The 12,828-nt window shown below is 36.4% G+C and overlaps 1 protein-coding gene across 5 annotated transcripts in view; it reads right to left on the bottom strand.

Annotated features, from left to right (window-relative positions):
* Positions 1 to 270: 270 nt before the first annotated feature.
* The window catches only part of Rb1cc1 (RB1 inducible coiled-coil 1), a 70,043-nt gene continuing 57,485 nt past the window's right edge, over positions 271 to 12,828 (bottom strand). For 2 of the 5 annotated variants that reach the window (XM_059253801.1, XM_059253799.1), the window contains 9 exons: positions 12,258 to 12,423; positions 10,474 to 10,582; positions 10,147 to 10,387; positions 8,542 to 8,590; positions 7,227 to 7,274; positions 6,165 to 6,223; positions 3,884 to 4,020; positions 1,916 to 1,986; positions 271 to 1,200 (listed from right to left, as the gene is read on the bottom strand). In XM_059253801.1, the coding sequence (XP_059109784.1) occupies positions 1,123 to 1,200; positions 1,916 to 1,986; positions 3,884 to 4,020; positions 6,165 to 6,223; positions 7,227 to 7,274; positions 8,542 to 8,590; positions 10,147 to 10,387; positions 10,474 to 10,582; positions 12,258 to 12,423 (958 nt within the window). In that variant the 3' untranslated portion in view covers positions 271 to 1,122. The remainder of the gene's footprint in view (positions 1,201 to 1,915; positions 1,987 to 3,883; positions 4,021 to 6,164; positions 6,224 to 7,226; positions 7,275 to 8,541; positions 8,591 to 10,146; positions 10,388 to 10,473; positions 10,583 to 12,257; positions 12,424 to 12,828) is intronic. The other 3 variants (XR_009377492.1, XM_059253800.1, XR_009377493.1) reach the window with 3 other exon arrangements.

A 12,828-nucleotide genomic window follows, 5' to 3' on the forward strand; every position in this document is an offset into this window, starting at 1 on the left:
GAAAAAGAATCATTTTATTACTCCTCTCTAGCAACAACCCTGAAAACACTCTTTCCAATTAACTAGCTACTTCAGCACATTTGCTCAGTGCCAACTTCTAAAGTCTGAGTTTACATGGTTCTCTTCCACAGAACACCACTTCACTGTTACACAGGATACAAACAACATTTTTGCAATAAACATCTTTCTCTTTGATACAGAACAATTTTTTCACCCTTCCCAGCAATCACGCAAATAGATTAAAAATGTAACCTTCAAAAGGCACACGTATTTACATTTTTAATTCTTTATTGTCTTAAAATTGTACAGGTCCTTTACAATACACTATTTTGTTATTTAAATGACCTCTAAATGTTAATGTACAATGAATATCTTTTTTGAAGCTCAATCATGAATTAAGAGTTCATCAATATGATTATTTGAAACAGTCCTAAGAGCTGAGAAGTCTGAGTCCTGCACTTGAAAATATCAGTGGTGCAGACTTTTCTTCCCTGGGAGACCAGATGATCTGTGTGGAAAAAGTGCTTTTGAAGATTGCTCATTATTTATGGCCGATCTTAAAGTCAGTCAAATTACATTGTTAATTTTTTGAAACATCAAAGGGTATTTTAAAAAAATTAAAGAATTTGTTAGCAGTCTTCTGAGGCAAACTCAAAATTACGATTATCTGCATGCAATAACACTCGTCTTTAAATAGCTTGGAAGGATTTACACATTTTATAAAGAACGTGTTAAAGAGTGCAAGGACTCTTGAGTTTACAACAGAACAAATGCTGGTAACAACAACACTGGTATCTATTCAGCTAATGTTTATTAACAGGCAATTAATGAGGCTAGTCACAAGCCACAGTGCAGGCTTTGCCCTTGGAGAACATTAACTAGTTTGGTCCGCATTTCTAGTTATTTGGGTGGAAACAAAACAAAACCATCTTGATTCAGCCAAGAATTTTGATGAATTTATTGTTCCTAAGATGTATCCACTTAAAAGGTAAGTGCAGTCCACCAATGAAGCATACTGTCATGTTGACTTTTGTAAAAAAGGATGGCCGGTTGTTTTGGAGTGATTTATTAGCACTAGAGGACAAATCAGAAAATGGTATCAGATGTAGATTTCTTCTGTGGCTATACTTTCTTATTCCATGACACAGCTTTCACTCTGTAAAACTTTGTCCCCAAAGGAACTTTAAATCTGTTTTGTGCCTAAGAGGGAAAGAAAAAAATGGAATCACTGAATGACTGAATCAAATTATACAAGTCCCCTTCAATCATACTGCTTACTGCTAGAATATTGGGGAGAGGCTCTTGACCAAGTGATAATATACTGGGTAACTAACATTGGCGTAGGGGGTACTATAGCTAGCCCCTCTGTCTCTAACACAGTCTTACTATATACCCCTCATGCCCTGGCACTCACTATGCAGACTAGACTGGCTTCACATTTCTAGCATCCCTTCTGGCCCTGATTCCTAAAGACTGTGATTACAGGTATATGAACGTATTCATAGCCCAGGATGGCTTGGAACTACCCATCCTTCTGCTGCTGCCTTGGCTTCTCGATTGCTTTGATTACAGTATACTACCAATCCTGGCTTGTAAATTTCAGTTTAGCCTCCAAATAAAGACTTGAGAGTATCTTTCATCAATGGGGTAGCATATGGAAATGAGTAAAGATCAACTCTACACAGAGTTCACTGTTGCTAGCAGTTATGTTGTGTGCTTTTAACCTGAGTTACACTAGCTGTTGGTAATCTACCTCTTCTATCTAAATATAATAGCAATACTTATAAGATTTCTGGCCAGACTCAATTAAATAAAACTCAAGCTCTAATTAAACTGAGCAAAAATCTCAAAATACTAGTAACCATTTCCATACAATAAAATTCCTAGGTTTACTATTATAGGGTATAGTTCTTACCTTTTTGGCTTGACAATATTCCTTTTCCATTACTTTTCCAAGGACCCACGGTCTTCTAGATGCACCTGAAGCTAATGAATAAATTGTTAATTTATTTTTCAAAGTTCATGGAAAAAAAAGAACTGCAGAATCAAAATAGTAATGGTGTTCTCAGAACCACATGTAAGAGTTTTAAAACCACTGAAATCACTGAAACTAATTTTTTCGTTTACTGAAGGAAAAAAATCTGTTATACTTTCTAACATGTAACTATACATGTGCTTTAAAAAATACTCCTTCAAGGAACACCAGTAAACTAAGCTGGCATCATGAACAAATAATTAACTCAACACTGCCACCTACTGAAGGAACTATGATGGTGACCTCCACTTCTCAAAGGGTCTAAGTGAAACAGCCTTCTGAGTGGCAGCCCTTCAGTGTGGGTTGAAACCTGCAACCACAGTGTCCCTAGCACAGCAATGTCAAGACAATTGGGATTCAGTAAGAAACTAATAATAAAAAAAACCAAATTAAGTCCTGAAGTGGACTTCCTGTACAGAGAGACCGAGAATGGTGGAGAGTACAAGAACACTAACGAGAAGGCAAGCCCTGTCTTTGAGAGTTAATTATAATAGTTGTGCACATTTCCAGATTTACATTTTTAGAAATACACATAGGAAATAATACAAATAAGGCAAATTTTAACAGGCTTATCTGTGTCAATACGTGGGTTTTTCTTGTCTTATTAATCTTTATAGCATTTCACCTAAAAATGTAAAGAGCTGGGATACAACCTAGAGACAAGTCACTAGATTTGATCCCCAGACTGTGAAAAACAAAAGTCCACCAAGTAAATAAAAGTTTAAACAAGTGAACCAAGAACAAGGCCAGAAGAAAGAAAGATGAAGCCAGGCTCAGAGCTCCATGACTGCAAATCCAGCACTGGGGAGGTACAGAGAGAGGAGTTTAAGATCAACCTCAGGTGCAGAACAGTTTGGGGCCAGCCTGGGACACGTGAGACTTTTTGTCAAAAAGCCAAAAATAAATAAACAATAAGAAAAATGCTACAAATTTCAAGGTGAAAATAAGTTGTATGTTTATCTTCTCACTTTTCATGTCCATCCCACAGATATTCTACATAGCTCATCCATCAAAGAGCATGATGGAGTAGTCAAACGACACTGCCCTAGCCCCAAAGTGGGGTTTTTGTTTAGAGGCCATTCCAAACAAGAACATCAGTTCATATGGGTAAACTGACTTTTTTCTTTTCTTTATTTTCCAACAGGGTTTCTCTGTGTACCCCTGGCTGTCCTGGAACTCACTCTGACCTAGAACTCATGAGATCTGCCTATATCTACCAGGACAGGGTGTTGGGATTAAAGGCATGGTCCACCACATCTGGCTTGGTAAACATTTTCTAAGCAGTTTCAGTCTAATAATTCCAGGATTGCTGTTCTCTTCTTTTTGAATTCTTTAATGATCCAACAAATAATGGGCATTGTTACTCAGCATGTTTAACAAAGCTCACTGTCTCTACAAAACAAAATTTCACAAAACAACAATGATGATGACGGCTCAATGAGCACAGTGAATAAGGCAGGAAAACAAAATTATAAGTAGTGTAGGAAAGACACTACTTAAACTCCTTATCTGACCAACACGGGTAGTATCTCCAGTAGCAAGTAACCATATGCTAACTGTCAACAGAATGAACTGAGACTTTTGACAGTAATACTGCAATTAGGTTATATTGAATACTTACACAGTCTGATCAGTTGATCCACTGTAGAACACTACAGTCAAGTTTAGATTTATTAATTAAGTCCATAAAAATTATGTAACTAATGTAGAATTTTGTAAAAAAAAAAAAAAAAAAAAAAAAAGAGCAGATTTTCCTCCTAATGACTTAGTTTGTGTATATAATACACAACAGGAGAATATATGTCCTCCACTCAAGATTAATACTTCAGAACTGTATGTGACACTTACCTCCCTCACCTGGTTTGAGGTCCAGGGCAGGAAGAGACTCTGAATGCAGAAAATACAAAGTAGGACTAACAGTAAACAACACATAATTGTCATGCCGCTCATCTAGGATGATGAGAACCAAATCTCCCACCTGAAAACTAAGGAGAGGAAGGTTACTGTCCTAGAGAGAGTTCATCACATGTGATACCAACTTGAGAGTATCCAACTGGTTCTGAGTCTGTGGGTTCTATATCTACCGAATTCAACCTATGGTTCAGGCATAACTGCTGTGGAAAAGGAGGCCTGTCTCTGCACTGAGATGCTCACCCAAGTTTACTTTGTCAATATGCTATGTGATACAAATTAACACTATTTGTAATGCATTTGAATTACATATTGTAAGTAATCTAGAGATGATTTGAAGTAGATAGGATGTGCATACAGGTCATATACAAATACTGCACAATTAAATGAAAGGGACTTGAGGGGGTGAGAAGCTGTCACAGTGAACAGAAGAACCTGTTGACAGACCTGTAGTCCTGAGTTCAATCCCTGGAATCCAATGGTAGGGGAAATCTATGCTTTCTGTGATATACACCCAGAGATGGCTTGATGGTTCCCCCAAGTCCCTTTCATTTAATTGTATAGATGTTTAAAGCAACTGCCGGCAATTTTCAAAGACTAAAAATTTTCTTAATAAAATTTTCATTATCTAATTAAAGAAAAGAGACAGAAAAAAAACTACTTTGTACCAGGTAGGAGAAATATCTAGTAACAGGATAATTCTTCCCGTGTAATGTTTCATTTTATACCAAGAAACATCCCTGGCACTTCAATTCTTAAGTGTAACACTCTGAACTAAGTCCATGTATTAAGTCAGGCTTCAGAAAGCCTCAGTACAGACCTTAAGGAACAGATGAACACACAGCTACAACTGCCTACATGCACTTACTAGTGTCTACATCTCAAAATGTACTCAAAATATTAACAGGTTCTGAAAATCAGCCTCAGATTTTAGTTACCTGGGTAATATTATGTGCTTAGGTTTTCCAGATGATAAGGACAGCTATCAAGTTTTTTTCCCTTCCCCCTTTTTTTGTTGTGAGCCTGGCCTTTTCACAGCTGAGCCATCTCTCCAGCTCTCCCTTCCCTTTTTTTGAGACAAGGTCTTGCTATGTGCTCCTGGCTGGCCTTTGTCTCTTGTCTTCACTTTCTCAGCATCAGGACTACAGGCCAATGCCATAAGCATGGTGTAGGAAAAGTTTTAAACACTGCTGCAATGAGGGGGTAAGCACTGTTTTGACTAAACACCAAAAGCTAATATAGTAACAGGAGGTAAAGGGTCCTATGAGGTAGATGTGTTAAGCTTATCTCTAATCTTCCAAAGACCAATGATTTGATGCACAGGTGGTTAAGCAGAGAGCCATCTTGCCATTTTATCAACGAAAGAAGATACAACTGAGATCTGAGATGCTAGGGCCAGAACAGATATCTAAGAACTATAAAAAACAGTAAACAAAATAAACAAGCAAACAAGCAAACAAACCTCAAACCAATTAACAACAAAAATCTATTCCAAATAAAATAAGGGTCTTCACAAATATTTAATTGAGAAGCTGGGTACTATAGTTTACCCCTTTAATGCTAACATTTGAGGCAGCAAGTCAAGAAGATGCTGTGTGCCAGGCCAGCCTGGGCTACAAGGTAAGACTCTCTTGTCTCAAGAAAACCAAATAAGCAAGTGTTTAAAGTTCAGTAATTCTTGAACCACAGCCCAGGGTTCATGAGCTGATATCATGCTTTTCTTTATACTCCAAAGCTCCTGCCAGAAAACCCACAGGAGAAACAATTACTTCTATGGGTTAATCTGTACCAGGAAAGCTATAATATTAAACTGTTCAAATGATGAAAATCTCAAAGTATACTCTGAATTTATAGCACATAATTAAACATAAAACGGAGGAAGCACAGTAACCTGACATGAAGATCTTCCAATTTGAAATAGGGACTAGGAAGATAAAGCTGTTTTCAGAATGGACAGTAGCTGAAATGTTAGCCAGCGAAAGAAAAGCCTCAAGGGTTTTTGTGTGAATGGTAGAACTGTAATGGAATGACTCAGAATATAGTCCCTGGGACTCCATGACAACTGTGAAAAACCTTGCTTTCCAATGAGCTTTTACACCACAACTATGCACAAGACATTTGGCTCAATGAGCATGGTCTAAATGATCATTGTGATGATACCGTTCTCAGTAATTAACAATCTGATTTAAAGCCCACAAAATAAAAGTGATATACTTACTCTCGAATGGCTATTTTTTCAGAATGCCGTGAAGATACTGAGGACATGCTCTGAGACATCTGGTACAAAAGAAGGAATCATTCATGAGCTGCACACATCTAAAGTACCATACTCAGAAAGGTCTGGTGACACACTTCAGTGTTCAAGCTGAAAAGTCCACACTTATATAATATTTACGTTCAGTAAATTCAACAATAAAATCTAGGTTTGGTGCACTAAATTTCATCTATTCCCTTCCAAACATTCATACAGAACAGGGCTTAGGCAACAATGGAATTTACTGTCTGACTAGGAAGGCCTATCAGCTTTCAGAAATTTGATAAAATTAACCAGAAAAATGATATATAGTCTACCAGTAAAGTTAAGACTCATCATCCATTTTTAACACACGTTCAATCTTACACAGATTTCTTAAAAGTTCACTCTAAATAAGGGTCTAAGTTTGGAGAACAACATGTAAATACTTCAGTGTGAAGACAGTAAATGAGTGGGAAAGTACACTTCTCCAGATACCAGGTCTGGATGCATGTGCTAACTCTTGATCACATCAGAGTTTCTCTGCTTCTCTGGTTACTACTATTCTAGGTGCTAGAAAAAAGCACTTTAAAAATGTTTCTTGAACTCTACTGCCCTACGAAAACAAAAGAGCAAAATATTACTGAAAATCTCAGCCCAATGGGGCTTATATTCCCTTGGGGACACTACATAAAAAATGTATTGGGTAACATCTTTAAAGCCTTTTTAATTAGAAGTCTATTAGTACAGAACATCTAATCTTTGTTGTTTGTGTAACGGCAAAAGAAAACAGCAGAGGTGGTACATGCCTTGCTGGAATCACCACACTCTTGATGACCTGAGTTCAATCCCCAGGCCCATGTGGTGGCAAGAACTTATTTTGAAAGTTCTCCTCTGACTTCCATACTCACATCATGGTGGCCCACATGCCTCCTTCTCCATTTAAATAAGTATTTTTAAAAGAATTAGAAAAGCATTTGTCCTTCAGGTGGAAGATGACTATAACAAAATACAAACTAAAAAGAGACACAACCAGAAAACTCTTACCAGTCTTTGATTTAACCGCTTGTTTTCTTCTTCCTTCAACTGCAATGTCTACAGGTAGAAAAAGAGCCATGGTTTATCCTTCACCGATTAGCAAGGTTCTCATCTTCTCACTGTGTGTGTGTCCAGAGTCTATTCTAACTGTTCTGACCACTAACTACTTTAATGAGAATGAGAACACCAGCTACACTGTCCTAGGACTTACTTCCTCAAGTTTTCAAATTTCATCATTAGCTGTAGAATTTTAAACACACAATAAATATCTTCATTTATCCTCAAAGATTTAAGTTAAGTTAAGAGGTGGGACATGCATTTAAATGCATTGCTACATCTTGTGTGATTCTAAGGTGCTTAATCATGAAACAAGAAAAGGATGGCTGACACATATAAATAAAATGAGACATTTGACTTTGGATTGTCACACATCTAAACTTGTAGAGAATGAAGACATTGGTAAAAATCTTTATGATCCAGGGCTAGAGAGATGGCTTAGCCATGAAGAGCACTGACTGTTCTTCCAGAGGTCCTGACTTCAATTCTCTGCAACCACATGGTGGCTTAAAACCACCTGTAATGAGAGCTGGTGCCCTATTCTGGCCTGCAGGGACACATGCAGGCAGAACATTGTGTATATAATAAATAAATCTTAAAAAAAAACCAAAAAAAAAAAAAGCTGGGCGGCGGTGGCTTTAATCCCATCACTTGAGAGGCAGGGCCAGGTGGATCTCAAAAAAAAAAAAAACAAAAAACAACTTCATGATCCAAAGAATGAAACTAGTCATTGAGAGTTCATTCTCTTTTCAAAGTACTTTTGAATTTTCAAATTTTTAATCTCTTTATTTTTGGTGTGTATGTGTATGTTTCTGTGGGTGTGTGTATACTATTTTGTATGCAACTGCAAGGAAGCTCCTTATTGCCAACTTGTTTTGTTCACTTCAATTAATATTTATTAAAAATTTCATTACTTCAATCTTCATTAATTTTTCTTATATTCTTGCTCATCTCAAAAAAGAAAATCTACTTTTGTTTTTGAATTAAATGTGCTGAAATTCTTATTCATCTTACACTGTTAATTTCTGAGCTGTTATAGGATGTATGCTCTTTTTTGCTTTCTATAGATGCCATTCACTGGGAAGTTACCCAGTGAGATTTGACCTCACTGCTAGCTGTTAATGGAGAACCAATGACAGGACTTCTCAGACACATCATAAAAGACAATATATAAAGCACACCAAAAGGTAGTGGTTTTAGAATGGAAAACATTGAATTTTTTTGTAGTTATCATATTAGACAAGCACTTCACAGAAAGTCTGCTCACCCGTTCTAGAAGCATGATCCTCTGTTTCTCTTCAGATAGCATGTTTTCTCTAAAAGTGAGAGAATGGTTGTTATTAAAGTTTAAAACTTGGAATTGTACATTCATCAACAAGATTTTAGAAGCTTAGCCAGGCATGGTGGTGCACACCTTTATTCTCAGCGCTTGGAAGGCAGAGGCAGGTAGATCTCTGTGTGTTCAAGGCTAGCCTAGTCTACACAGTGAGTTCCAGGACAGCCTCGAGAGACCCAGTCTCAAAACAAAGAAGACAAAAAAAAAAAAAAAGATTTTAGAAGCTTAACTATTACTACTAATTCAGATACCTTTAGTAGAGAATAAAAACTTGTACTAAATTTTCAAAAGTAGCCCATATAGATCAGAATAGCTATTATTCTGTATACAAACTCAGACACTTCCTGAAATTAGAAACAAAACTTTGCATGTTTTTAATCTAGAGATAATTTCTTCAAAATTCATACTTTCCCAGATATTAAACACTTTTTCCCTATATGAATTTATTTTCAAAGAAATGTATATGATGTTATATAGCTCTCTCCAGATATTACATTGATTGTACTTGGCTTTAGATCCTTTTCGTTTACTCCACAACATTCCAATTTCTACTTGTATATTAATATTTATACAACTATCTACTTAGGGGCATCAATAACTACACATCTAAATAAAGGCGTGTTAAAATTTCCAAATGTAGATTCATCTTTTTGTTAATAATAAAAGCTGGAAAAACTGATCGTTAAACTTTATTGATTGATTGATTGATTGGTTGATTTTTGGTGTGCGTATGTGGTCTATGCATGTGTTTATGTGGATGTGTGTGCATATATGTGAAGACCAGAGGTCAACACTGGAGCCTTCCTGAGACTGCTTACTACCATTTTTGAGTTTTCTCACTGACCCTGGAACTCATTAATTCTGATAGAACGGCTGACCAATGAGCTCTGATGATCTGCCAGCCTCTGTCCCCCACCCTACCACCATCACACTGGGGATATTAGACAAATACTCTCATGTGCCTGGCCTTACACTGAGCTTTCTACATTGGTTTGATTTAACTGCCTGTCCTGCATATAAAATATAGTTGGGTTTACTTCCCCCTGCAGGTCATGTTTCCACTCTGGATTAATTTCTATCACTTATGACTTCTAATTTAGCATGTTTATACTTTGTCCTTTAAAATCACACTTTTATATAGGCTGAGAACAATTAGTAAAGTAGAGGTAGGTGGATCTCTGTGAGTTAGAGGTCAGCCTTGTCTGCAAAGCAAGTTCTAGGAGAGCCAATATTGTTACAGAGAAACTCCATCTTGAAAAAACAAAAACAAACAAACGAAAAAATATTTCCTTTCTCCAGAATTTTCTAACTTAATGGAATAGCACTACAGCCTTTTATTTTTTATTTTTTGTAATTTTGAGATAGAGCCTCAACTAAATTGTTTCAGCTGGCCTTGAACTCACTCTGTAGCACAAACAGAGCTTTCACATGTGATCCCTGGCATCGTTCAAAGCTGGGATTACAGGCCTGTGACACCAGGCTCAGGGCCAGTGTGGCACTGTTGACTTGAACTCAGTGGTAGGTACGCCTACTTACTGGACAGACATCATGCTTGTCTCCATTGCCGAGTCCACTCTTCCTTCATCTGCTGTCTCCACGGCTGATCTCTCTGTCTCACCTGGGAGCTCAGGTGCACAAGCTCCATAAAGCTCTGGGGCTGCAACCAGAGGTGCCGAGGGAATAAAACTGCTAGTACGCAGTTTACTCACTTCTTCTTCAAGCTTTTTCTTTTCTTCAAGCAAACGAGCTCGATCTTCAGAAAGTGACTCTATCAAATCTAAGACCCCAAATTCAAATAATCATTATTCAACTGAAAACATTTCACAAATACTTTTTAAAATCATATTATAAGACAACACTAACCTTTATCACGCTCTTGTTGTTGCATTGTACTTTTTAACTTATCACTAAGATCATTTATAATGTTTTCTTTCCTCATTTTCTCTCTTGTTAAAACAGTGTTAAAATTGGTCTGAAACAACAGTAATAGTCAATTATCTGCATATACTTAGCAGCCAATGCTATGAAAATAAAGTTATAGGTACTTTTATCTGAGGTATATTTATGGAGTCACACGAAGCAAAAGTTCTACATATTCCAGTAAAGGTTATATTTTCTTGGTTCGAACTCATTACCTTGAAAACAAAATTTATTTTCTCATTTTTGCTTGTACTGTCAGAAGAAAGGCATTAGCAAATGCTTGACATTTTAGGGAAAGAAGTAAAATGAACAATTTACAGAGTGCTGTTGCATACATGGCTTTTTCTTTGGGTAATTTTCCTTCCACTGAAATCTTTGATCTTTGGCTAACTCTTGCTTACCATACTAGCATGTATTTCTCTTTCTCTCTGTTTTATTTGGACATTTGCAATGGCCTCTGTACCTGTACAATGACTAAACTTATTATTCCCCAGGTTTCACCCATTCTCATTACAAGATGTTTTATATCCAATTCCCTAGAGGGATTTTATAAGATAACTGGCCATTTTAATTGCAGTTTCATTTACAAAGGAGGTTAAATTTGTTAAACAATTCATTTATAAGAATTCATTAAAATCTTCCTAAAATAGAACAAATCCATACATGAGAAAATGACCTACTCTGACTCTTTTATCAGCTTAGCATCCCTCCTTGCCCCACACTTTTAGGAATCCATTAACGGTAACAGACAGCTTTAACAGGAAAACTGTTTGATAGTTTTAGATAAAAATCTAAGAGTAAAGAACAAACTAAACATGAGTTCAGGCTAGGAAGCACACTGGAAGACCCCTCAAAAGGGAATGTTAATAATGCAGCTTAGAGGCCAGGTGGTGGTGGCAGCACACATCTGTAATCCCAGAACTTGGGGGGCAGAGGCAGGCTGATCTTTGTGAGTTTGAGGCCAGCCTGGTCTACAGCGTGAGTTCCAGGACAGCCAGGACTATGCAGAGAAATCCTCTCTTGAAAAAAAAAAAAAAAAAAATTGCAGCTTAGTTCTGTTTACATGTAGGAAATTAGGACATGTCAAAGCATATTAACCATTGTTTATTTTCATGAACTTTGTTATTTATGTAATATGAAATGGATTAAAATGATTATCACCATTTATAATAAGCAAATTTATAAAAAAAAAAAAAAAGTAGTGAGATAAGAACCAGTTGGCCTTTAATTGAAACTGTAAGATAGCTTAGAAGTCATCTCTCTAGTATTTTACTTTAAAACAACACTTTTAACTTAAGATAACTAAGATACTTGTTAGTTTCACACTTTTTGGTTTAATCAGTCAAATCAGTTAATTCATTATGCAAATCTGAAATCAAGTTTTTCCTTTTAGTATGTTCTTATGAAAGAACACAGTAAGAATCTGCAGAGAAAAGAGCCTAGTAACATGTAGAATGAGTTGTGCCAAAGAAGCTGTAAGTTCATATTCTCAACAGAAGGAATTCCATGTCAGCCTGAATTGATAATTCTTACAGACTGCTAGCTACATTCATGTGACATATTATTGTTAAATTTTCTTTTTAAATAAATGCTTTTATTATGAAGGTCAAACAAATATTAAGAAGGCCAAGTAATGGAAACACAAACAACATATAAGAACCCTCCTTAGCTGCAGAGAGAAACTAGCTTGGCTGGCTTCTATCTAGCTTCCTCAGATCCAAACTGACCTGTTGTTCAGCAATTAAAGATGTTCGAACATTTTGCATTTCTTCATTCTTTCTTTTTTCTTGTTCTTCAAGCTGTTCTAGAAACTTAGCTTTTTCTTCCTGAAGCTTCTCTTGAAGTTCAGCAACTAAGCTTGAAGAATCTTCTCTGGATGATTCAAAGGCAGGACTTAAAAATTGAAAAGATTTTTAAAAGACAATTATAGACATAATCACAATATATCAAATAACATACTTAGGTTATTTACCTCCCAGAAACCCATGATAATGAGAAATATATTTCTGTGTGAATCCTGTCTGACTGAAAACTGTGAACTATATGATGTTTTAAGTAACATGGTGAATGACAGCAAAAGAATGTGGCATAATCAGGGCTTCCACCAACACCTAGGAAACCAATGTACTTCTCAGGCACTTCAAGATTCATCCCTCTAAACTGAAGAGGAAGCACACACCTGGTGACTTCTTAGATGGAAAGTTTTACTTTTCATAAAATAGATTTTGGCTCATTTTGATACCCAATGAATAAAAATGAAGCTAAAATGAATTCTCCAGACAAAGAAAATGTATGTAT

The sequence above is a fragment of the Peromyscus eremicus genome, chromosome 2 (genome assembly GCF_949786415.1).
Source record: "Peromyscus eremicus chromosome 2, PerEre_H2_v1, whole genome shotgun sequence".
Classification (NCBI taxonomy): domain Eukaryota; kingdom Metazoa; phylum Chordata; class Mammalia; order Rodentia; family Cricetidae; genus Peromyscus; species Peromyscus eremicus.